The sequence below is a fragment of the Prinia subflava genome, chromosome 22 (genome assembly GCF_021018805.1).
Source record: "Prinia subflava isolate CZ2003 ecotype Zambia chromosome 22, Cam_Psub_1.2, whole genome shotgun sequence".
In the NCBI taxonomy this organism is placed as follows: domain Eukaryota; kingdom Metazoa; phylum Chordata; class Aves; order Passeriformes; family Cisticolidae; genus Prinia; species Prinia subflava.
The window spans coordinates 870,257-894,642 of record NC_086268.1 but is presented as its reverse complement, the minus strand read 5'-3'; the positions used below and the strand labels follow the sequence as shown (position 1 = coordinate 894,642).

The 24,386-nt window shown below is 60.0% G+C and overlaps 3 protein-coding genes across 15 annotated transcripts in view; 1 reads left to right on the top strand and 2 right to left on the bottom strand.

Moving 5' to 3' along the window:
• Window positions 1-304: 304 nt before the first annotated feature.
• Window positions 305-7,278, bottom strand: SIDT2 (SID1 transmembrane family member 2). Of its 5 annotated transcripts, XM_063418006.1 has the most exons (28): window positions 6,806-7,274; window positions 6,507-6,628; window positions 6,142-6,303; window positions 5,988-6,033; window positions 5,795-5,896; window positions 5,635-5,718; window positions 5,387-5,498; window positions 5,232-5,297; window positions 5,029-5,122; window positions 4,869-4,924; window positions 4,601-4,612; window positions 4,391-4,462; window positions 4,235-4,309; window positions 3,981-4,043; window positions 3,483-3,604; window positions 3,339-3,412; window positions 3,182-3,248; window positions 2,978-3,051; window positions 2,737-2,860; window positions 2,527-2,644; window positions 2,318-2,454; window positions 2,131-2,239; window positions 1,978-2,054; window positions 1,842-1,888; window positions 1,456-1,561; window positions 1,239-1,349; window positions 1,043-1,156; window positions 305-953 (listed from the first exon to the last, which is right to left on the bottom strand). In XM_063418006.1, exons 1-28 carry the CDS (start codon window positions 6,995-6,997, stop codon window positions 891-893), a joined length of 2,601 nt encoding a protein of 866 aa, XP_063274076.1. In that variant the 5' UTR covers window positions 6,998-7,274; the 3' UTR covers window positions 305-890. The 5 variants fall into 5 exon arrangements, with proteins under 5 accessions (XP_063274076.1, XP_063274078.1, XP_063274077.1 ...); XM_063418008.1 differs by lacking the exon at window positions 3,981-4,043; XM_063418007.1 differs by lacking the exon at window positions 4,601-4,612.
• A 1,592-nt stretch (window positions 7,279-8,870) lies between these two features.
• On the bottom strand, window positions 8,871-16,945 carry PAFAH1B2 (platelet activating factor acetylhydrolase 1b catalytic subunit 2). 2 transcript variants are annotated; one of them, XM_063417683.1, is made up of 6 exons: window positions 16,797-16,945; window positions 14,300-14,387; window positions 13,696-13,785; window positions 12,774-12,890; window positions 12,426-12,548; window positions 8,871-11,877 (listed from the first exon to the last, which is right to left on the bottom strand). In XM_063417683.1, the coding sequence occupies exons 2-6, from the start codon at window positions 14,378-14,380 to the stop codon at window positions 11,599-11,601; spliced, it is 690 nt and encodes a 229-aa protein (XP_063273753.1). In that variant the 5' UTR covers window positions 14,381-14,387; window positions 16,797-16,945; the 3' UTR covers window positions 8,871-11,598. The 2 variants fall into 2 exon arrangements, with proteins under 2 accessions (XP_063273753.1, XP_063273752.1); XM_063417682.1 differs by lacking the exon at window positions 16,797-16,945 and adding an exon at window positions 15,426-15,571.
• SIK3 (SIK family kinase 3) overlaps window positions 16,398-24,386 on the top strand; it is a 70,178-nt gene continuing 62,189 nt past the window's right edge. For 4 of the 8 annotated variants that reach the window (XM_063417671.1, XM_063417667.1, XM_063417670.1 and 1 more), the window contains exon 1: window positions 16,398-16,548. The gene's annotated coding sequence lies outside the window, so the exon portion shown is untranslated. The remainder of the gene's footprint in view (window positions 16,549-24,386) is intronic. The other 4 variants (XM_063417672.1, XM_063417669.1, XM_063417673.1 and 1 more) reach the window with 1 other exon arrangement.

The following is a 24,386-nucleotide window of genomic DNA, read 5'->3' as shown; positions in this document are numbered from 1 at the left end:
GGGGCACGCAGCAGCCCTGGCACCGCGCTGCGGGGATGCCACGGGGGGCTCCAGCCCCCGGAACTTCGCTGCCCGTGAAGTGGGACCCACCTGGGCATCCCCACCCTCCTGTGGGGCTCCCAGTCCCCCCGTGACCCACAGGCCATCCCCACAGGTGCTCTCCAGGGCATTTCCCAGCCCCTGCAGCGTCTCCCATCTCCCCTCTCCCAAAGCCCCGCGGGGAGGAGGCAGAGCCGCGGCAGGGCCCGGCTGCCAGGGCGGCTGCAGCCCGCAGGGACCCCTGGCAGGCGGCAGCAGGCACGGGCAAAGTGCAGACACTTTAATGCGAGTCCCTTCCCGGCAGATCCAGGCGTGGGGGGCGCGGCCCCTCCATGGGGAGTGGCAGTGGGGCCCACTGTGACCACCCCCCTGTTGGGACACTGGAGGAGACACGAGTGGGGCCTCTGCGGCCACTGCCACCACCGTGCCGGCCCCATGCACCCCCACCTCCCACCCACTCGACTCAGGCACTGAAGAGAGACCCACACCCACGTGCTCGGGGGGCCACGGGGCTGCTGGCACAGCGCTGGCCCCGATCCCCTCGCTGTGCCCACGGGCACGGAGCAGCAGCAGCAGCACCTTTTCCAGTGTCACTTGCCACCGAGGACGGATGCTCCGGTGGCCTCCCAGCCCCATTTTTGGCTGTGATGGGCCCAGGGATGGGCACAAAGTGCCTGGAGGGACCCGGCTGGCAGGAAGGAGGCAAACCAGGACCCCCGGGCTTGTGGGGAGGGGGACGGAGTGGTTGGCAGGACCTGCGGCGCAGACATCCCTCCCCGGGGGTGGGCCCCCTGCCAGGGCTGCAGCCGGGCCTTTGGCACAGTCCCAGGGCAGCGGGTGGCTGCAGGCTCCTAGAACACATAGATCTTGTCCCGCTGGACACAGTCCAGGTCATCGTCCAGCGTCAGCAGCACCTGTGGAGCGAGGGGAGTGAGGGGAGCAGGGCCCTGGGGGGCTGAGGGGTGGGGACAGCGGCGGCTGTGCCACCGGAGCCAGCACCTACCAGGAAGGAGCCGAACATGGCGATGGAGGAGAGGAAATGCCAGATGTCGTGGTCGTCAAAGAAGTCGAGCAGGATGCAGTCACGGTTGTGCTCCCGGGATTCGGCTGGTGTTTTCTGCCGGGCACGGGGCCAGCGTCACTGTGCCTGCCCACGGCCACCCTGCCCACCCCGCTGCCTGTGCCACCCTCCTGCTCACCTGCCAGGTGCTGAGCCCCTGGAAGAAGAAGAAGAGGGCGAAGCCCCAGACCACGGAGGTGCTGATGATGCAGAGCAGGGGGATGAGCTTGATGCGCTCGCCACTGCGGAGCTGCGGGGGAGGCCGGGGTCACCGTGTGGGCAGGAGCTGGCAGCAGTGCCCACCCCTGCCCTGCCCTCCCTGCCGGGCCCCTGGGGGCCCAGGGCTCAACTCCCACCTTCATGATAATGTAGAAGGCGAAGTAGAGCAGGAGGTTGCAGATGCCGATGGCCAGCAGGTAGGAAGCGAAATCATTGGGACGGACAATGAGGCCGTAGGCAGCGCTGGGGAGGCAGGGACAGGCAGTGGGGTCAGCCTGGGGGTCCCCCTGCCACGCCCGCTGTCCCCAAAGCATGTCTGCAGCCCCCGGGAGAGCAGGCAGCACGTGGGGACTGCGGGGTGCCCCAGCTGCAGGGGGACCTGTCATGCTGGGCCCACAGCTCCATGAGCTGTGCTCAGCCCAGCCCCACGGAGGGGCGGCAGCACGGCAGGAGCGGGGTGGGGGCGGCAGCAGGGATGGGGAGAAGCGGGTGGGATCGGGCACATGCCCAGCTCTGCACTCACAGCGACCAGTTGATGATGTTCCCCATGACCAGGAGCACCATCCGGTCCTGCCGAAGAGGAGGGGGCAGTGAGGGGCAGCTCCGGGGGGGCTGCCCGGGGGTCCCCGCAGAGCCGGGGCCGCGGTGCCAGCACTCACCACGTACATGGGCCCGCTGCACTGCCGCACGCAGTCCGTGTACAGCACGTGCAGGATCCTCCGCAGGATGCCTGAGTCTGTGGGGAGAGGGGAGGTGACACGGGGGCCACCGCATCGTCCCCACCCCCCCCGGCTCACGGCGCCCCTCCTCACCCAGCTTCCAGCGCCCCATGTAGTACAGCTGGGTGCTCAGCAGCAGCGTGGCCACGATGTGGATGACGGAGAAGACGATCCAGAAGGCCGTGTTCCCCTTCCCAAAGACCTGCAGGCGAGCGGGGGGCGGGCAGTGAGCCGGGGGGCAGCCAGCCAGCCCCCCTCCCTCAGCGCCCACCGTACTCACCACGCCCACCACGGAGAAGAAGATGACGAGGGCCAGGCAGGCGTAGGCGCTGTAGGCGCTGGCGTTGATGTCCGGGTGACGTTTCTGGTAGAGCTTCAGCATGCAGAGCCCCGCGATCATGTACATGAAGGAGGTGTCTGGGGGGGCACAGAGTGAGAGGGGCACGGGTGGCCCTGCTGTGGGTAGGGGGGGACCGGGGGGCCACTCACCGAACTGGAAGTTGGTGTAGTTGGGGCAGACGTGGTAGCAGGCGCTGAGCAGCCCCTCCATCATGAGGGCAGTGCCCATGGCGTAGAAGAGCCCAAAGTGCTTGGGGATGCCGCACTCCTGGGGGGCAGAGGAGAGGGAGGGAGGGGAAGTGGGGAGTCCTGGGAGCCCCACTAGGCAGCCCCAGCCCCCCCAGCAGCCCTGTCCCTCACCAGGGCGTGGGCGTCGTTGCGCAGGAGCGCGCGGTTGTAGTTGATCTCGCGCTGCAGGATGATCAGCAGGAAGAGCAAACCCAGCAGGACGTAGCCCAGGTTGCTGAGGATGTTGTTGAAGGCGCTGCGAGGGGCAGGCCCAGTGTGGGTGCTGTGGGACAACCTCCCTCCCCGGGTCCTGCTGCAGCCCAGCCCTGGGCACAGGGGACCCCCAGGCACCCCCACCATCCCCCCAGCCCACCTGAGGTTCCCCAGCGGGTGGGCACACAAGAAGTTGTAGTAGCAGATGTCCTGGTTGCCAGTGACATTCACCACCTGTGGGCACGAGCAGGGTGAGGGACACAGGGGGCTCCCAGGGATGTCCCCATCATGCTGGGAGCACGGCTTGGGACTGCAGCCCGCAGAGCTGCCAGGAGCCCCTCACTGCTGCCCAGGCCACACTCACTGTCTGGTAGGTGATGACGAGCTGGATGACAGGGAGGGCGTAGAACACAGCAATGGTGGCGATGTTCCTGGGAGAGAGTGGGGCTGTCAGGGGTCCCTGCTGTGCACCCCAGGCTGGGACACTGCTTGGTGCCCCCTGCCCACCGCCTCCCACTCACCAGAAATAAATCTGGTACTTCTTCCGCAGCACCCGCTTGTCCTTGCGCGCCAGGTCGGCCACGCACAGGTATTGCTGGAAGGAGAGGGGGGTCAGGGGCTTGCCCGGCCAGCAGGGCAGCTGGCAGGGCTGGGGGGACACGCACCTTGGTGCGGATGACGTTCTTGTCGTAGTCGATGTCGGCCAGCGTGTCGTAGTCATCCTCCTCCACAGAGCTGAGCGAGTCCAGGCGTGGCCGGCCGGCCACGTTCTCCAGGGACCGCTCCCCTGCGGCCGAGCCGGGGCCATCAGAGAGCCCCCGGGCCAGCCCGCTCAGTGCCCACCCCGCAGAATCACCCCAATTAACCACTGGGCTGCCTCCCTGCCAGCTCACACCGGGGACAGGCTTCAGCTCCCTACAGCCCTGCCCTGGGGACATTTGGTGGCGGTGCCCATGTGGGCAAGCACTGCCCTGTGCCTGCTCCCCAGGGCTCTGCCAGCTGGGGAACACCGAGGGCCAGGAGGAAAATGTCCTGCTCTGCAGCCCCTCAGCTGCTGCCCTTGCTCTGGCAGAGGGGAGCAGGGGTTCTGTGCCCTGGGCACAGCTTGGGGCTGGGCAGATTTCGCCCCGATTGGCCCAACCCTGCCCGGTACCAGCATCTACCCATGGCAATACTCAGCGGCCTCGTCGGGGCGGAGGGCGTGCGCCGCTTGAACTGCTCCTGCCCTTCAAAGGAAAGCCAGAGTTACTGGAGCAGAGCTCCCTGAGGTGTGTCACCGATGGAGACCCCGCTGGGGGCTGCACGCAGGGGCCGCCAGCCCCAGGACCCTACCCCGAGGTGGAGGGGGCAGAGCCAGGACGCCACCGGGCACGAGGCTCCGCAGGGCTGCGGCCACACCAGAGGCCAAACAACTCACCCACGTAACTGTAGGAGACTTCTGTGGAGCCCAGGCTGTCTGTGACAGCCTCGGTGCTGCTGGAGGAGCCGTTCCCTGCAAGGACAAGGACAGGCAGAGGATGGGCACAGCCCACGGGCAGCGGGTGAGGGAGGGGGGACAGCACGTGGCACTGACCGAAGGAGCCGTAACCGTAGCTGTCGTAGGGGCCGTGGTTCAGGAAGGAGTCGGGGATGCTGCGGGAGTGACCTGCGGGACAGGAGGATCCCTGTCACCCTGGTGGCACCCCTGTCCCAGGGCTGCACGGCCACTGGGCACAAAGCAGCTCCCTTCACCCCTGCCCTGGCACGAGGCGATCTCAGAGCCAAGGACAGAGCTGGCACCTACCCAGGAGCGATGCTGGGAGTCCCCGGAAAGCCACGAGAACAAAGAGATAAGACCTGGTGAGATGCAAAGCCCCAGCACAGCCCTGCCAGCCCCACAGCAGAGAAGTCTGGGACTTCCCTGTCCCCCTGACCCTGGGACTTATCCCCAGGGACTCAGGGAGATCTTCCTGAGGAGGCAGAGGCTTTGCCACAGGCTCAAGAGAGCAGAATAAGGCGGAATTCCCCAGGCAGAGCCCTCCATGCTGCTGCCTGCTGCCTGCAGCCCTCACCTGTGTCCATGCTGGGTGAATCCATCGCTGCCAGGAGCCCCTTCCTCTTGTGCTGCCTGCAGGGAAGCAGTTCTCAGCCCGAGGGGCACAGCCCCAGGGCCCCCACAGGACTGAGCCCACGGGCCCAGCACCCAGGGGGGCAGCAGCACCCGGCACTCACCGGCAGCTCTCCCAGCAGGCGATGAGCAGCGTGAGGATGTAGAAGGAGAGGAAGATGCCGAGGCAGAAGAGAACACTGCGCACGTAGGCCTCGGCTGTGCAGAGCCAGGGCAGGCCCTCAGCAGGGGTGGCACCTCAGGGGACCTGCCGTGGGTCCCCACAGAGCCCAGCACCCCCAGCACCCCCAGCCCCTGCCAGACTCACAGGTTATGGCGGGTGACACCATCACCTCCAGCGTCTTCTGCCGGTTGTGCTGATCCACGGGTTCATCTGCAAGAAGGCAGGGACAGGGCTCAGCTCTCTGCGCTGTCCCCAGCTTGTCCCCACACACAGCCCGTGGTGGCAGCCCCACTGCAAACCTGGAGAGTCATCCTTGGAGAGGGGGTAGTAGGGCAGAGCGCCCCCGCACACCTCGTCCTCTGTCTTCACCACCACCACCACATAGAAGCTGTGGCTGGGGAAATCCTTCTTCTGCAGCAAGAGACGGGGTCAGCAGAGCCCAGCAGGACATCCCCCATGCCAGAGCTCATCCCAGGGCCATCCTTTGTGGGCTCCAGTGGGCAGCAGCACCAGGCAGGGACCGGGAGCAGCTCAGCCCTGTGCCCACCTGCACTGTGATTGCCGCCTTCTTCGTCATGGTCTGGTACATCCCGATGAAGGCCACGTTGTTGTCCAGGTCGTAGACAGGGCACTGAGGGGCAGAGGGGCCGTCAGTCCCTCCGGGCACCACGGCTCACCCGGAGAGGAGACCCACTGCCCCGGCCTACCAGGATGTCCTGGATGGAGATGACGGAGCAGGGGAAGGCCATGGCTGAGGTCACCTTCACAATCACCGAGTCCACGTCCTTGGGGAACTCGTACTTGAAGTACTGTGGGGAGAAAGGGGAGTTGCTGCCACGGTGGCCACGCTCCCCCACTGGGCACAGACCCTCCCATGCCACGCCGTGCTGCTGCCCTCACCTGCGGCTGGGCGGCCGTGGCATTGAAGCTGAACCTTTCATTGGTCCTGCAGAGAGCACGGGAGAGGCGATGGGTGGCGAGGGGAGCCCACAGCCCCTGCAGCCCCCACAGGCAGCAGGCAGGGAAGGGGACAAGGGCGTGGGGCTCCCCTCACCGCAGCACAAAGTTCTCCACGCGGGTGACCCGCAGCTGGTAGGAAGTGTTGCGGGACAGCGTGGAGACATCCACGTAGAAGTACTGGGTCTCCACCTCGGTCTTGGTCTGCGGCTGGCAGAGCGTGCGGCTCACCTCCTGGTACGCGTATTTCCGCTGGTACCTGGGCAGGGAGCGCCGTGTGTGCCCACCCACCCTGCCCAGGGACCCCTGCGTGGGGCATCCCAGCCCAGGGACCCCTGCGTGGGGCATCCCAGCCCGGGGAGCTCCTGCGTGGGGCATCCCAGCCCGGGGACCCCTGCGTGGGGCATCCCAGCCTGGGGAGCTCCTGCGTGGGGCATCCCAGCCCGCCCCGCCGGTACTCACAGGCCCCGGAGGATGAGCGGCACCTGGAAGGAGACCACCGCCTCCTTCTGCCTCACCACGAAGAGGACGGGCAGGTCCTTGTGGTCCGAGAGGACATTGACCGACACCCGTACGCCCTCGGTCTGCGGGGACAGAGGCGGGTGAGGTGCCGGCCGGGCAGCCCGGGCGGCGGCGGCTCGAACCGCGGGCTGGACTTTGCTCGGCCGCTGTGGCAGAGGCTGCCGTGCCCCGCACGGCCCCGGCACCCCGGGGACAGCCAGCCCGCGGGGGACGCGGCCGTGGCGACCACCCCGGCTCACCCGATTCCTGCGGACGCTGTGGTTGAAGGCGTAGATGTTGAGCAGGTTGGCGTCCACCCAGTCGATGTAGGTGGTGTTGAACTGCGCTTCCTTCTCCTGCACCGTGCGGTTCGGCGGGGGCTGGGGCCGCACGGGCAGCAGTGCCCCGGCCAGCAGCGCCCAGGCCAGCACGGCCGCGCCGGCGCCCGACATCCCGCCAGCATCCCCGGCCAAGGTCCGCGGGGCGGGACACACGGACGGCAGGGAAGGGACGGGACGGGACGGGTCGGGACGCGCGGGGCGCTCAGCCGGGGCGCGCCGGGGAGCGCTGCCCCATGGCCGGGGCGCTGCGGGGGCTCTGCCGGGGCGCGGAGCCGCTGCCGGTGCCGATCCCGGAGCCGATCCCGGTGCCGGTTCCCTCTCCGCTTCCCGTTCCGCACCGCGGTAAACACGGACCGGCGGTGACGTCAGGCCCGTCGCACGCTGGGTGCCCGGCCGGGGAAGTGACGCGGCGGGCGGGGCGGGGGGACCGGCCCCAAACCGGGGACACCGGCCCGAGCCCTGGGGACACCGGCCTGAGCCCCAGGGACACCGGCCCGAGCCTTGGGGACACCGGTCCGAGCCCCGGGGACACCGGCCCGAACTCCGGGGACACCGGCCCGAGCCTTGGGGACACCGGCCCGGCCGGGAATTCCCGCCCCGGGGCACCGAGCCCCGTGCGCTGCCCCGCGGGGGAAGCTCGGCTCCGTAGGGAACGATGCCCTGACCTACAGGGGAGCCCCTGGGCCATATAAGAGCCGTGGTCCACATGGGACCTATAGGGGAAGCCCTGCTCTATAGGGGATCCTATAGAGGAAGCCCAGTTCCCCGTGGAACCCCACAGGAACAGCCCTGGTCTGCAGGGCAGATCCTGCCCCCTACAGAGCGCTGCAGAGGAACCTTGTCCTTTATAGCACCCCACAAGGGAGCCCCTGCTCCATAGGAGACCCCACATGGGGTCCCTGTCCCAACAGGGACACTCCAGACACCACCCAAGCCCCTTGCCCAGCCCGCCTGCCCCCAAAGTCCCCGAGGGCATGGAAGAATCCTGCCAGGGAAGGGGTGGGTCTGCCCCATCCCCTTCTCCTGCTGCTCTCAGGATTCCCACCAGGGTTCCCGCAGCCTCTCCCGTTTGCTGCACCCTTCCCCACCAGAGATGGAATAATTCAAGGTTCCTTGGGAGTGTTCCCATGCTTGGAGGAAGCAGGAGTGATGCCACACTGCATTTTTTGTGCATCTCCCAAAACATCCCCCATCCCAGCTGCTGCCAAGGCTCCGGCTTCCAGGCCTCTCTCCAACAGCTCTGTGGCCTTTATATCACATTTTATTTGCCTGCAATTGGGGGTTTTGATTTAAAATCCCCCTCTGAAGGGGCTCAGCCCTGTGTCACCTCACTCAGGACGGCTGGCGCTCTGCTCCACGGGACAAACGCCACGAGACAAGGCACTGCTGCTATTGTGCACTTTATTTCTCCGGGCCCTCCTGTCCCTGAGGATCCCAGTTTGGGCAGCCTGCCCATCGTTTCCAGGTGCAGGTGGTGGCGCTGGCGGCAGATGGGACAACCTCAGGGACAGACATGCGGGAAGAGAAGCAGAACTCCGGCCGGCTCCTGGGCTCCGACGGAACTCGAGTGGCCCCTTGCAGGATGGCAGTGAGAGGGATTGCGTGGGGATGTGCACTCCCTGTTCGTTCCAGGGCCGCTAGAGATAAACCACTCGGGAATGGAACACCAGCCAATGTCCTGTCGAGGGCCAAAATAAACCAGTCCCCTTCACCTGCAGCTCTGTGCTCACAGGTTTGGGTGCAGCACCCAGATCTGCACGGGGAAAGGAGGAAAAACAGACACAAACAGCCCCAAACAGAGCGGGGAAAAGCAGGAATTAAACGAGGAGCAAGGATCTGGCTGAGCACAACTCCCAGAGGCAGGGAGGACCCGCAGTGGGAGGTTTGGCAGCACCTGCCCGGCCCCATGGAGACCTCCAGGAGTGACCAAGACAGGGCAGGAGATGGCTGGGCACACACACACACACACACAGGCTGCAACACGGTGGGTGAAACATTGACATTTATATCGAAATATGCACTAACAGTGACTTCTACCAGCCGATGCATTTTTGCCAAAGCAGAATCACAATGGTTGTGTCCCGGGGACGGCTCGGGACAGCGAGGGGAGGCGCGGGGGCCTCCCTGCTCCTGCCTCACCCTCCCCCAGCACCTCACAAGACTCTGTCATTTCACATCTTTTGTTTGTTTTCCTCTCTGCTGCATAAACACAAAACTCGAAATGCTCACTCAGAGCAGGCCACAGCTCCAGCCCAGCCCCGTCCCGAGGGACATCCGGAGCTGGAACTGGAGTTTTCTCACAGGAGGCACTCAGATTGCAGCACTCGGTGAGCAGGAGGCAGAACCCCTCTTGCCCACGACACCTCTCAGGTGAGCAGGGCAGTTTCCTGCCAGGCAGCAACAAGCAGAGCCAAGAGCACTGAACCAGCACAGAGTGTGGCACCTCAGCAAGCCAAGCCTAAGCAGAGCCAGCAGAGCCTCCCTGGTGATGCTGGAGCCTGCCAAATTCCCTGGGCCACTCGGCACCCTGCCCACGGGGCTGGCTCACAGCGAGCACAGGGTGCTGAGCAAAGGGGGAGCTTTACTGCAGAGTACATTCCTGGTTAGCATCTCTTCAGCCAAATGCAGCAGCAGCAGGGAGGGAAGGAAGCAGGGATGCAGAGACTAAACTAGCACACGGCCTTTTCTCACAAGCCTGGAGAGATGGAAAGCTCACAGGGAGCAAGAATGGATCTTATCCCAGCTCCCTGAGGGGCTGGGGATGGGATAAGCCCTTCCCCATGAACTCTCCACTGCACTGTACTTTTAACATTTGATTTTTCCACTTGCCCTTCCCCAGTATTTCCAGCCAGAAGCTTATGGGCAGCGTGAGCAGTGTTCCCTCAAAGCCTGCCCTGCAGGGCCGTGGGGCTCCAGGGAGCAGCACCCTGGTCTGGATCAGGGGTAGGACGTGACCCCTCCTCTCCCACGGCACTCTGCAACCCTCTGCATCTGATCCTGGCCAGGGGAATGCTTCACCTTTCCTTCATCTGTGTGTAGATCACATATACTGGAAACAAAACACACACTATGCATGCAATCCAGGCAGGAATCCTGCTATGATCAAATCTACAGGAGGGGATGAGGTGGGACGTTAGGGGATTCCTCAACGCTAGGTCAGAGTTACACACCAGCCCCTTGGCTACAGCAAGGGGCAGACAGACTATGTACAGTACCTATGGGCTTCAGCAAAGCCACCTGACACCTGAACCCCCTCCCTTGGAGCACAGAGAGAAGCTCCCTGTTCCTCCCAGCTTTATCTGCCTGGAATCCCACGGGAAGCACAAACCCAGCGTGGCACCACTGAGCTCCAGCTCCAGCAGGTAAGGCAGGGAGGAACAGACTTGGTTTAAAATAGGTTATTTGCAAGTTATCAATTCATCTAGGGCTCTGCCTCTCGGGTCCAAACTGTTTCTTTCTGGAAGAGAAGCTCTCAGGTTTAAATGAAAAGTTGTTTCACTATAACCAGCCATCTGAACTACAAACCAATCCAAAACCCTGCTGAGCCACAGCCCTTTAGGAGGGCACCTGCCCCTCTGGCTCCCTTGCTAGAGGTGAGGAGCAGTGTCCAGGGCAGGAGAAGCTATGTCTTAACTTCACTTTTCACTCTAAGAGGCTGTAGTTGCTCAAATAAAATGTTTATACAAGTAAACCAGTAGAGATAAGGAAATGTACACCTCGGGATCTGTAAAGCTTCAGAGTGATTTAGGCCTTGCAGCCAGGGGCTCTTCACGTGGGTTTGCTTTAGAAAAAAAGGATGTAACAGTCATACTTAATAAAAAAATAGAAAAAAACTGCAAAGAGCCTGGGCACCTCAGAGGGATATCTGCCAGTTCCAGAGGAGCGAGGAAGTGACTGCCAATTACTGGATCATTAAAATCCTACACTGAGCAACTGCTAAAAGCCAGCAACATCACGGGCAGCAGGAGCAGGGGCCAGCAGCAGCACCCAAATGGGAGCACTCCCAGGAGAGCTGCGTGGGAGGAAAGGTGACCCCACTAGCAGGACTGGGGAAACAAGCACAAGACAAGCACTGGGGAGTGTTACACAAGTTCAGGTAACTGTTTGCTTCTTTAAATTTCTGAATTCCAGTTTCAAGCTGCTTCAGAAAGGAGTGAGAAAGCAACACGTGTCATTTAACGCCCCCCCCAGTAAAAAAACCACAACGAACAACAAACAAACAAACGAAAACCCAAACAAAAAACCCAAAACCGCCTAAAAGGTGGAACCGAGTTTGGAAAAATGCATCTGTTCTGGCTTTTGCAAGTGGAATGTGATTCTTGTTCCCAGGCAAATACACAGAGCACGATGCCTGCAGCCAGGGACGGTGAGCCAGGGCGGGCTGCCGGACAGGCTACAGGGGTCTAGGACAACCACGGGGCAACAAGACGTGAGAGGGGCACAGAGTGACAGTCCTGTTCTCGCTTTAAATGAGGAATGGTTTAAAAGTAAAACTCTTCTCCAGCTAATTTCCTCCTGCAATAAAACCAACCCAGCCGGCCCTCGTACGTACAAGACCAGTTAAACATGAGCCTTCCCCCTCAAAACACTAGGTACGGACATCCGGTATCATTCTACAATGGAAAGTGCTTTAAGAAAGAAGGATTCTGTAGTGCCAGTGACAGAACTGATCTGATGGGCTGGATGATGCTCTCCACGCTGACAGCAGCGGCTCAGGCCAGGGCAGCTCGTTTCTCCTCGGGGGTCTCCTCCAGCAGCTGCATGATCAGTTCGTGGAGGGGCTTGCAGACCTTGGCGTAGCCCCCGCCCGTCAGGTGCAGGAAGTCGAACATGTCGTGGTAGGAGATGGTGCCATCCGAGTGCACGAAGCCCACGTCCACGTCCAGCAGCTGCACGTTGGGCAGCTTGGGGAGCGAGGCCTTCAGCAGATGGTTCACCTTGGCGTTCTTCTGCCGCAGCGGGTTTGGCTTCTCTCCACGAGGTAGCAGGCCCTGGCAGGAGGAGGCAGAAAAGAGCTTTGTGTGACTCTGATGGCATCAGGAGCCATGCTCTCCCTTCTGATTCAGGCTGCCTGTCAAGATTTAGGATGTCTGTGACAAGAGGAACTATCCCTTCAAGCAGAATTTGTCCATTCAGGCCTAATGTGAAATGCAAGTGAAGGAGCTAGATGAGCTACAAGCACTGACTGGCAGGCAAACTGCTTTCTTTTATTCTTTAAATGTCTCAGCTTGTGCTCTTTCCATTTCAGCTCCTCAGCAAGACAGGCAGCAGCCTCCTTAAGACAAGGAAACCAGCTAGGATTCCCAGTGTCAGCTGGGATTTGGGCACCCATTTCCCCTCACAGGACTTCCCCAGCAACATTACTAAGTGGGATAGTTACTGGGAATGAGTCCACCCGGCTCTGGAAGGGCTAAAGGAGAACTCCTGAAAGCCAAGCCAGCAAGGGGGGGCACAGAGGCCAGCTGAAGGGACTGTTCTCCCAGCACCACCCAGTGCCTCCCAGTAAGGCAGAGGCACAGCCCAGGGAGCAGGGACATACCAGCACAATCACTTTGGCCTGTGGCTGCTGGGCGTTTATCAGGCGCACGATGGCCTCGATTCCCCCTGCGACTTCTTCTGCTGTGTTTTCATGGTTATTTGTTCCAACCCAAACAACAATGACCTGCAAGGAGAGAAAAATGCTCGCAGCTTTTCCAGAGCAAGTGGTACCAGGGCTGAAATCCCTGCATGAACACCATCTGTGGCCAGAGAGCTGCAGGGAGAGTCAGGCTTTAGAGTTCAGCCCCGGGGCTGGCACTGCCCACTGCCCTCAGGAAAGGCACCTGGGCCAGGCCTGCAGCTGCAGGTGACCCTCACTGCACACCCTCACCAACTCTGCAGCTCATACCTTGGGTTTTATGTTCTCCAGTTCACCGTTCTTCAGTCTCCATAGAACATGTCCTGTGGTGTCCCCACCAATCCCAAAATTCAGAGCATGGAGCGGTGAGAAGAGCTCTCGCCATATCTGCAAGCAGAAACCAACGTGGTGCTTCAGAGCCACGTCCTGGCTGTGAAGCAAAGACACCACACGGTGTCAAGGTCACTGAGGGCAGCCACGAGCCCTCCTCTGGAAACCCACTCCACAAAGGGCATTTAGACAAGATGTGAGGTTTTATTTGGAGTCAGAAGAGATGGAGCTGCTGAGGTTCAAGCTCTCAGACCTGGCACAAAGGAAGGAAGGATCTCTGGAGCAGTGATTTGCTGAACCCATCAGAGCCTCAGAGTGCTGATGTATTGTAGACCACGGTGTTCCTAAGCACAGGGCCTTTGAAGAGGGAATCTATGACCTGATTAAATCCTTCTCATCCCCAGGTAACAAAACTAGAACAAAGGGAAGCAGCTCTTGCAGAACAAAGCTGCTCAGCTGCCACCATGGCAGAGGAGAACTGTTCTTTCCCTCAGTAATTTTAGGGAAGAACCAGCAGACCAATGCCTCTGGCACCCTGAACTCTGCAGGGCTAAGTGGTTCTGGCCATGCCAGGTACAGCCACGGGGAATTCGATGGCCCTCAGGGGGCTGGAATCTGAGAATGTGCACGTGTGCCAAAATGCAGGCAGCCGGTTGTGGCCTCAGAGAGGGAGGCAAAAGCAGCCAGGTAAAGCAGTGTCCAGGCACTGGGGAGTTCAGGAAACAGGGCAGGAGCGCCTCAGGAGACGGCAGTGAAAACGGGAACAGTGGCAATCATGGCTGTCACACGTGACCAGCCAGCACTGGGATAGAGAGAGATGCTCCAGTTGCCGTGACCCACCCCTCCCTCCCTCTCTCCCTACCTCGTACTGCTGTAGCAACTGCACCATGGAGTCCCCCACGAAGAGCACGTCGGGCTCCTTGTCTTTGCAGTCCAGGACAAACCGATTGTGCTGTCAGAGAGAGCAGAGGGTGAGCTCCAGGTGGTGGCAATTGCTCCTGGGCATCCATCCCTTCACAGGACAGGGACTGCTGCCCAACCAGTTTCCCCTGCTGCCATGCCCTCCAGCACCCCTGCCTGCATTAACCCCTGAGCTGCTGGACACTGCTCCCAACCCCACAACCCCGTGAGGATCCCGGGTTGGATGAAACTTGGCCTGGTTTAGTTTATGGCCTTTGTTCCTTGTCCTGTCCCTGAGCATCACTGAGCAGAGTCAGGCTGCATCTTCTGACACCCTTGGAGATTTTGTATGGATTGATGGGATCCCCTCCCAGTGTTCTCAGGACTAACCCGGCTCAGCTCCTGCAGTCCCTCCCCATCAGAAAGATGCTCCAGACCCCTCCTCCTTTGCTGCAGGTGTGACACCTGCCAGCTCCAGCCTGCTGTCACCTCAGGGTCCCAAGTGTGGCCTGGGCAGCACCGGCCCAACACGCCCCCAGTAAGGAAGATCCTGGTGCCAGCCTCACCTGTGACATCCACCTGTCATCCCCCTGAATGTCCTCGGCGGCGTGTGGGACTGCTGCCGGGTTGGAGTCCCCCATGCCCATCCTGTTCCTGTGGAGAGAACAGTTCAGAGCCGCTGCTGCCAGCAGCTCCCACAGCGGCAGGGCTGGGCAAGGGCTGCTGGAATCCGCAGCTCCTGCCTGTCCCTGTGCGTGCTGGCACTGCCTGAGAACAACAACACGGCTGTTGCTCCATGCCAGAGTGACTGTGCAGCAGACACTCCCCCGAGCAGGGCACAGACAGACATCCCGGCATGGAGAGCAGAGCACAGCTCCAAGGATGCTCTGCAGCCCCACACCTGAGCCGTGCAGGGCTTTAACAACTCAGCAACAACCGCCCAGAGTCCGAGGATCAGTCCCTATTAGCACCCAGGGATCCAGCTTACACTGCTGAGCTCCACAGTGCAGGGGGATAATCTGGCCTCGGGAGCAGAGCACCGTGGTGGGATTGATCCCAGAATCCCAGAGCTGTTACCTGTTGGGAGGGATCTCTGGAGATCACCCTGTCCAACCCCCCTGCCCAGGTAGGGTCACCTGGAGCAGGTGACACCGGAATGCATCCAGGCGGGTTTGGAATGTGGCCAGGGAGGGAGATCCCGCATCTCCCTGGGCAGCTGTTCCAAGGCTCGGCCACCCTCCGTGGAAAGAAGTTCTTCCCCACGTTCAGGTGGAATTTGTGTTTTAGTTTACGGCCACTGCTCCTTGTCCCGTTGCTGAGCACCACTAAAGAGAGTCTGGAACCACCCTCTGACACTCCTTGGAGACATTTGTATGGATTGAGGGGGTTCCTTTCTCCGGACTGCCCAGGCCCAGCTCCCAGCTCTCCCCATCACTAAGATGCTCCAGTCCTTCAGCATCTTTGCAGATCCCGAAGGATCTACAGCGGGAAGAGCAGCGGGATGCCGCTTCCCGCGGCCGCCGCCTGCAGCCCGCTGGGCGCACACCGCACCCGGAGCCCATCGCGGGGGGCTGGGCCGAGCAGGGCGGGTTCCCCCTGCGCCCCCCTCCCCTTCCCCCTCCCGCTGCCCCCCGCGCCGCGCCGGTGTCCCCGGGCCGGCGCCGCCCCGCGCCGCGGTCCCCCCGCACTCACGGCTGCGGCTCCTTCCCCCGCGACTCCATGGCGGGCGCGTCCCCTCCGCTCGGCCCCGCGCCTGCGCCGCTTCCGCTTCCGCTTCCCCGCGCGCGCCCCGGCCGCCGCTTCCGCCCCGCGCCCGCGGAAGTCCCGCCCCCCGCCGTGACGTCACCGCACCGCTCCCGTGACGTCATGCTGCCCCGAGGCGAAGCGCGGCTCCGGTGGGGAGTGATGGAGGCACTCCCTGATGGAGTGATGCCACCAGGAATCCTCTTTCTGGCTGTCGTGGGTTTCACCCTAAAACCACAGCACCGCCTGCCCCTTGTCATGACGTCATTCTACCACCTCTGATGTCATTCTGCCCCCAAGATGAGGCGTGACCTGCATGTGGGGTGTCCCTGATATCCGCACAAGGAGTGATGTCACAAGAAGAAGTTTCCAATCACCCGTGGGTTTTTGAAGCAGCTCCCTGGCCCCGGGGGGCACCCGATGGGGAGTTCTCACCATGACATCATTCAGCCATCCCCACTGGGGAGTGACGTCAGACTCATCGCCCATATCTCACTGGTTTCTCCCCAAAACCGCACCACAAACCGCGCACCGCAGCCCCTCTCCGTGACGTCATTCTCCCGCCCTGTGACGTCACTGCCCTCCCCAGGTGGGGCGTGACCCAGGTGTACGTGGGCGGGGGGGTGTCCCTGATGGCGTGATGTCACGAGCCGCAGGTTTCCCGTTTCCCGCGGGTTTCTCCCCAAACCCGCAGCGCTCCTCTGTCCCCGGTCCCGCCGCGCGGGGGCGCCACGCGCGGCCCGCGCGCCGTGACGCGCGCGGTGACGTCAGAGCCCCGCCCGCGTCGCCATGGCAGCCGCCCGCCCCCCGGCGCCCCCCCGCGGATGAGCTCACGCGGTGCCGCAGCCCCGCGGGGGGGTTCGCTCCGCGCGACAAGATGGCGGCGGCGGCTGCGGCGGGAGGAGGCGGCGGAGCGGGGGCTCCCCCCGCGGCCCCCCGGCTCTCCCCGGCCCCGCCGCCCCCGCGGCCCCCCGGGCCCGCCCGCATCGGCTACTACGAGATCGAGCGCACCATCGGCAAGGGCAACTTCGCCGTGGTGAAGCTCGCCACGCACCTGGTGACCCGCGCCAAGGTGAGTCCCCCGCGGGGGTCGCGGCGCTGCCCCGGTGAGCGGGGAGCGAGCGGGGAGCGACCCCGAGCGCCCTCAGCCCGGGCGGGCGCTGCCGGGGAGCGCGGCCGCTGTCACGGTGTGTCCCCGCGGGTCCCGTGGCACCGGGAGAACGTGGAGGTGGAGCGGGGGGATGCTCCCGCGATAGCCGGGGATGCTCCCGGCGTGCCGGGAGGGACACGGAGGGCAGGGGGGGCCGGGTCGTTCGTTACCGAAACGATGAGAATCGACCGTGGCCGAGGCTTCAGGGCCGTGGGAAAGCGCAGGGAACAGAGCGAGGAAGGGCCTCCGGTGGGAAAGGCGAATCCAGGTGGATGCAGGTACGGCCGCGCTCCAGGTGAGCCCCGGAACACGGCAGGAGATCCGGGCGGATCCGGGCACGGGCCGGCCCCGGAGCACGGCCGGAGATCGGAGCAGCGGCGCTACCGCCGCTGTCCTCCCGATCGTGGCACCGAGCTCCCGGAGAGGGCTCGTCGTGCTGCATGCACCAGTGCCACACCGGGATCCTCCCGGGAGCTGCGGCAGGGGAGCTGCGGGAAGCGGGGCTGGCACGGGCAGGCAGCAGACAGGCCTGAACCGGAGCCCTGCTCTTGGCTCCGTGCTGGCTCCTTGGAAGCGCTGCAGAGGGAGGATGGTGTTGGCTGGGCTTGTCCTTCTGTCAGGTCCTGGGCTTGCCCCCCTGTCACTTTCGGGGATTGTCCCTCTGTCACTTTCAGGGATTGTCCCTCTGTCACTTTCAGGGATTGTCCCTCTGTCACTTGCAGGGATTGCCCCTCTGTCACTTACAGGGGTTGTCCCTCTGTCACTTACAGGGGTTGTCCCTCTGTCACTTGCAGGGATTGCCCCTCTGTCACTTACAGGGGTTGTCCCTCTGTCACTTTTCTGGGGTTGCCCCTCCGTCAGTTTTGGGAGCAGCATTGTTTTGAAACAGGAGGAGAAATCCACCATCGCCTTGGTTTGTTGGAGCTCTGGCTCTTCGCCCGGATAATAAAGTGAAATTAATTTCAGGGGCTATTTAAACATCAGTTATAACACCTCCTGGACAGTTCTTTTCAGAGCTGGGCTGTATTTGCCTGCCCTGATGGCTATTTTGTGCCTGCAAGCGCTCAATGCCACAATTTAACCTGCACTTGAGTTGTTCAGTGCTGTTGTTCTCCCCATGATAAACCTGAACCTTTCGGAGAGAATCAGGAGGGTGGGTTCAGGTGCCTTGAGTGCAGGAGACTGACCCCTGTCAGTGGAGATCACTCCTGGAAAAGGAGGGATCTAGCTCCAAGTTGCTTTCCTGTTCCTGCTTCCAGACTCCCTCCTTGGGTCAAGGTTTCTTCTCAGTGGTGCTGACTCTGAAGTTTGCAAAATACCAAAGCAGAGACCATCTTTTGTGCGGGAATAGTTGATTTTGTCCGAAGAATAGCACAATATGCTCACAAATTTTGTCTGGAAATTGTGTTCCGTGTTTACAGGGCCAAGGCTGGATTTTGCACGTTGGCTTTGGGTGATGGAAGGGGATACTAAGCTTGGAAGGCTTTGCTTTGTAGCAGTGTACACTCATTCCTACTGCCCTGGAGTGACTGAGGGTGGGTTGTGGACTCCAGGAGCGGCTTTCTGGTGGGATGGGGAGGTGCTGGGAGCTCTGGAGCGGTGGGTTTGACCTGCAGCACATTCCCTGCACGGAGAAGATCCAGTCCCTGTCCCTCTGAACTCTGGGGGCTCCCCGAGCCTGGGGAAATACCTGTGCTGGAACAACTGCCATCTGTTCGGCTGTGCTGGGATAGCTTGGAGCTGAAACTTGACCTGGAAGCTTTCTCAACTCCGAGGTCAGGTTTCCTTTCAAATCGCAGCCTCTGGAGAGGAGGGCAAGTGAATGGATTGGGTTCTGCTTGCAGACCCTGAGCACCGCGTTCAGTACTTTTCCTTCGCTGACAGAGCTGTTGCTGTTGGCTCTGGGAGAGGAGTGGGGAAGGAGAAAGGCTCTGGGACTCATGAGGTTAGAGAAGAGGTGTTGATGTAAATGCATTGGAAAGGGCAAATCTTTATGGGGAAGCATTTTTGACTGGCAGCAGAAATACAAAATAATGCTACTGCGAGCTTGTCTTCATCAGAGTTACACTTTTAACACTTTGACTTAATGGAAACAACTTGGAAGCGAGTAAAACCTTGGCAAAATGGTCCCATTTAGGGATCTGAAAGAATTCTTTGATCACAAAACGCAAGCGCAGCCCGGTTGCTGCCTGTGCTGGCAGCCCCTTCCTGAGGTGATCCCGCTCTCCCAGTAGGAGCTGCATAAGTGAACCAGGCAGTTCAAATATAGCCACCAAATCCCTGCACAAACTTGACCCCATGTCACATTCTCTTAGAGAAAAGCGGGTTTGCTCGTCACGGCCCCTCCTTGGGAGCTGCGCTCCTCCGCCGTCTCAGACGGAATTCCACTGTGAGCGTCTGTGTGAGCATGGAAATAGATGTACCCTGTGATTCTGGGCCTTTTCCAGAAGGTGAAATTAGTGACGGTGTCGGCTGGTGTCCATGGCTGAGCCTGGAATTAGAGGTGATCTGTGGATGAGTGTTGGATCCTGTTTTCCTTTCCAGTGGACATTTACCAGGTCAAGTGGACTTTGACATGACAGCTCAAGATAACAGCCGGAGCGTTCCTGGCTTGTGTCCCTTTTTCCCTAAAAAGAGAAGCGGAGGGTGGTTGGGTGCCTGGTCTGATCTTAGAGGGCCGGGATTTTCCTGGCCCTTGGGAAGCTGAGCACTGCATTTATTTAGGGAGAGGAGCAGAGAGAGTGCCTGGCCCTGCTGGGCTGGCACGTTCTGCTGACACCGAACGTTGCAGTTTACACAGAATTGCGTTTCAGGAGCTGAATGTGGGTCAGCAGTGCTGGGGACACTGAGGAGGGGGAATGTTAATCATCCCAAAGGGCAGGAGGCCTGTATTCATAATTGTCTCTGCTGGAGCCCATGGAATAGAAGGCAGCAGTCGGCAATTTACGTATTAACCAAGGCAGCAATTTACATTTGGTCCCTGCCCATGCAAAGTTGGACTCTTGTGCTCTGTCAGAGCTGCTCTGATGGCTGGGCAGGAGCTGGAGCTGCAGCTCTGACAGGGATGAATTGGGCACCTGTGGGATATCTTGCTACATCCCTCCTCCTGTCCCCCTTTTGTCTCTTCTCATCTTTTACAAGAAACACTTGTTTCTGTGCTAAAAATCTTCAGAGTGACCTGCTGAATGAATTGTTTTCCACAGAATTTCCATTTATAAATCATCCAAGTGACTTCATTAGAATTCCAGCTCTGTTCAGGCAGTGGGGTTGTTTTTAATGCCACATTTTTCATAAGGGCTGGTCAGGGAATGTTCATGACTGTGCCAAGGAGCACATACCTTATGTTCCCATGCCCTTTGGGTGTTGTGTTTGAGCCTTCAGGAGCTGTTGGGGCTGAGGAGGACAGAGAGGGATGCTGTGGTTGTTGGGTGCTGCTGAGGGCTCTCTGCTGTCCTGGTTCCGTCCCTTTCATCAGCTCCGTGTGATTGGAGGCTGGAGCACGGAGCAGCGCGTACCTGCTGTGGCTGCACTGCTCTCATGGAGTGTTTCACTGGGAGACTGGAGTCGCTTTCTCATCCATCTTTCCCTTGAAATGGAATTGACAGTCCTGGGAGAACAGAGCTCCTTCCCAAGTGCAGTGATCTCCCCTCTGTGCTGCCTGAGCTTCTTGCAGGCTGGTTGTCAGCTTAGGTTTGAGTTAAATTTCAGTAATATCTAGATGGGCAAAGCTCAGAGCAAGTTTTGCTGGCTGTGTGTCATGGGATCCTGTTTAAGGGGTACCTGGAGTTGTTTTACTGGACAGTAACCCAAATCCATGATGCTTTAATCCTTGGCAGAACACAGCCCTTCTACCAGCACAAGCACAACTGGAGCAAGGCTAGAATTGAGCTGATTTTTCTTTAGGTTTTTAAGGAGCTAAGCCTTTTCTGGAGAACGGGAGGCAGCTCTGCCCTCACTGGATGTTCCCTTCCATGAGAGAACAGCCTTCGTTTCTGTGGTTTGTCTTTGGGTGAATTGGAGTCATCAGTGGAACACATTTTTCACCAGAGCTCTTGGAGGTGGGCACTGTGGCACTGGAAACCAGGATGAAAAGCAAGCTGGCAGACTTCATGGAGAGTTGGGCTTTGCTCTGGGAGCGTTCAGGCTTGGTTTGGTACACTCTGGTCTCCGGGCACAGGGCGCTCCGGGACTTGCCTGGATTTCTCTCCTCGGAGGCAAAGCACTCTCAGCCCGGAGGGTGCAAAGTCTCGGTGGCTGCTGTGTCCCGCTCGGTGTCCGTGTCCCGCTCGGTGTCCGTGTCCCGCTCGGTGTCTGTGTCCCGCTCAGTGTCCGTGTCCTGCCTGGTGGCTGTGTCCTGCTCGGTGGCTCTGTCCCGCTCGATGTCCGTGTCCTGCTTGGTGGCTCTGTTCCGCTCGGTGTCTCTGTCCCGCTCGGTGGCTCTGTCCCGCTCAGTGACTCTGTCCCGCTCAGTGGCTCTGTCCCGCTCGGTGTCTTTGTCCCGCTCGGTGTCCGTGTCTGGCTCAGTGTCTCTGTCCCGCTCAGTGTCTCTGTCCCGCTCGGTGTCCGTGTCTGGCTCAGTGTCTCTGTCCCGCTCAGTGTCTCTGTCCCGCTCGGTGGCTCTGTCCCGCTCGGTATCCGTGTCCTGCTCGGTGTCCGTGTCCTGCCTGGTGGCTCTGTCCTGCCCCTGCCCGGGCCATCCGCAGCAGGCCCCGGCTCTGGGCTGGCCGAGGGCTGCTCCTGCAGCGTGCCCGTGTGATAAGCCCCGTGCCGCCTGCCCTGACTCATCAGCCTGTGTCAGATGGAATTGTTCAATAGCGGTGCCGCACGTTCTGTAATGACCCACGCCCGCTCACCTTTCATCAGTCGTTTCCTTTTCTTTCGCAGTGTTTGGTGGTGCTTCACCTGTCCTGCTTCTTCTCCTGGCCATGAGGAAAGCTGATGGCTGTGGATGGCTGATTCCTCAGGCAGCATTTTCCTGCTGCTCACAGGGCCTTTGTTCTCCTGCTTGTGTGCTGCAGGAGAGTTGTATTTTAGTTCTCATTTGGTGGGGAGATTTAGCAAAAGCCTAAAAGCTAGAAATGAACTTTGGTTAAGCAGAGTTGCCACACCGGGGATAAGAGAGAATATTTCCTAAAACCTCAGAGAGCCATTGCCTGTATCAACTGTGGGCTGAAGTACTGACGTTTTATGTTTCATTACAATGTTTTTCTTGCTACAGCAAATAACATTTGATTACCAAGATGTTAATGCCAGAGCGTGATTGAATTGGAGACCAGGCTGTTTCTTGAGATGCTAACAGGTGGAAACAGGAGAGCCAGCTGACAGTGGGCAGGGTGAACTAAGGGGCCTGTGGCGTGTGTCTGAGCCTTTCTGGGCAGGGAGAATATTTTAAGAGAGCCAGGATAATTAATACCTACTTCTCAGTTGTGTGGCTCTTAGCTTATTTAGGGGGTGAGGTGGGTACAACTTTTGTACCACTTCAAGCTGACTGCTTCCCACCTCCTGTCTGGAGTCCCTTCCTCTGGAATATTTGCTGTACCAGAGCTTTGGGGCAGCTGCAGGAGCAATCAACATCTGATGAACGAGGTGTGGCACCTTTGGGCAGGCACAGAGGCTGCCCCTGTGAGGAAGAGCCACTGGCAGGAGCAGGAGGAGGAAGGGCTGTGACACAGACAGGGATCGGTGTCTCTTCTCCAGGAGGGTCTCACAAAGGTTTGGTGAATGCTGCAGAGGCCTAATGAGGGTTTCTAGAAGCTGTCTCCTCATTTGTGTTTGAAGAAGGAATTACGTGAGAGGGAAATAAGGAAATGGCAGTGTGTTGCTGGGAGACTGGGCTCCTTGGGTATTAGACATTTTCACAGAGAAGCAGCTCTAAGCTCCTTTTTCCCACGTCCTCTCACTGGGTTGTGTATCAGCCCTGTGCAGTGGCTGCCCCTTCTTGCTCTTACCAAGATGATTGCATAACAGCTCTGTCTTTTTCCCCATGCAAGTAAAGCTTTGGGAAGTTGCTCCAGCATTGCCAGCAGAGTAGAATTCACAGCTTGTGGTGGAAGTTCTCCCCGGCTGAAAAGATTCTCATGAGAGTTGTGATGTCCCTGTGTGACTGTGATGGGTCTCATGCTCTGCACACCCCCAGCAAGATGCTGCATTTAGCTGAACCTGCACCAGCAAAGATTGAACTGGCTTGGAGCTTGCACAGGTTTAAATAGAGCAATTTGGAGATTCTCTAGTTAAGGCATTGTACTCATTTAATGCATTCAGGGCCTTTCTGTTGATCCCAGGCCAGGGGTTTAATATGCTGTGTTAACACTTAAATGAAGAAACCACCGAAGGCTGATTCATTATTAGTCATTATGTGCCTTTTTCTAGCAATTCTGACCCAAAGTCTCTCTAGCTGGGAGACTAAACCTCGCCCTCTCTGCTAAATGGCCGTCAAAAGGGTTCCATGAAAAGGGAATTATGTGGCTTCAGCCAAGATTCAAAGTAGTCGAATCATGCTATCCCACACAAACAAACTCCCACAGCCAGTGGAACTGACACGTTGAGCTCAAAAATAGCCCAGTTTGTGTGGGGGGAGCCGAGCTGAGCTCTGCTCTGCACGTCAGAGGATGGGCAGGAGATCCTGGGACAGCACAGCAGCAGCAGCAGAGCTGGACCTCACTGCAGCCTGTCGGACCTGGCCAGGTGTTACCTTGGAGCACTGGGCCTTTCAGAGCACGTGGTCTGATCCCCGAGAGATGTTGCTGATGCTTCTGGTTTATTCTCTGCATCCAGTGTTTGGGACAGTTTCCAGCCAGGGCAGCTGCAGATGGGCGAGCTGCAGGAAGGAGCAGGTCCGTGTGCAGTGCAGGTGTGTGGGGAGAGGCTCCAGCCTCCTCTGTGTGAGATGTGCACCTTCATCCTGGGAGTGGGCTTGGGCCAGCACTTTGTGGCTGTAACTCAGTGGCAAGAGTGCAGATGCTCTTGGAAGCGCTTTGGACACGGAAGGTTTGAAATTAAAGTATGAGTATTGGCTTGTGCCCCTCAGCTGCAGTGTGTGCAGGAGTGGCTGCCTGTGCAGGGTTTGTGACGGCTGTCAGAGGCGAATGCAGCACTGGGAAACCTCCCCGTGGGAGCTGCAGTTCCTGAGAACCTGTCTGAAGGAGTGAGGGGGGGGTGCAGATGCAGGAGCAGGCGTGCTCTGGCACAGTGCAGGGTGCAGCAGCCGCGGGCTGTGCCTCACCTGGCCTGGGATGGCACTGCTGGGGTCAGCTTGTCCAGAGGGTGATTCAGCACAGCCTGCAGCAGGTCAGCTGAGCCACGCAGAGAAACTGGCCCTGGCTTCCCAGGGGCTGGAGTGGGAGCCTAATCAGGTTCCCAGATCCTGCCTTGGCTGCCTGACTAGGGCCGACAGGAGTGACCTGCGTGTGTTGAGTTCCCGCCTTGATTTACAGATGGATGAAGGGACTGGCCTGAGCGCTGGTGTTGCAATGCCAGAGGTGGCTGTTCCTGACTGCCCAGTTGGGTGTTGCCATTGTAGTTCGGGATCTCCTCAACGTTTGCCACTCTCCTGTACGGGTTGGCTCTGCCTTCAGCTCCTTAAAGCATCGGCTGCAGTTATAGGACATTAATTACAGTACATTTGGGAGATGGTTTAGAAGAAAGGGAGTCTGTGGGGTATCAGCGTGCGACTGCGGGCCTGGAGCTGCAGGCCAGCGTGGTTTGTCAGGGAGCCAGGCCCAGGACGAGTGTCAGAGCTCCATTAGCTGAGCGCACGCCTC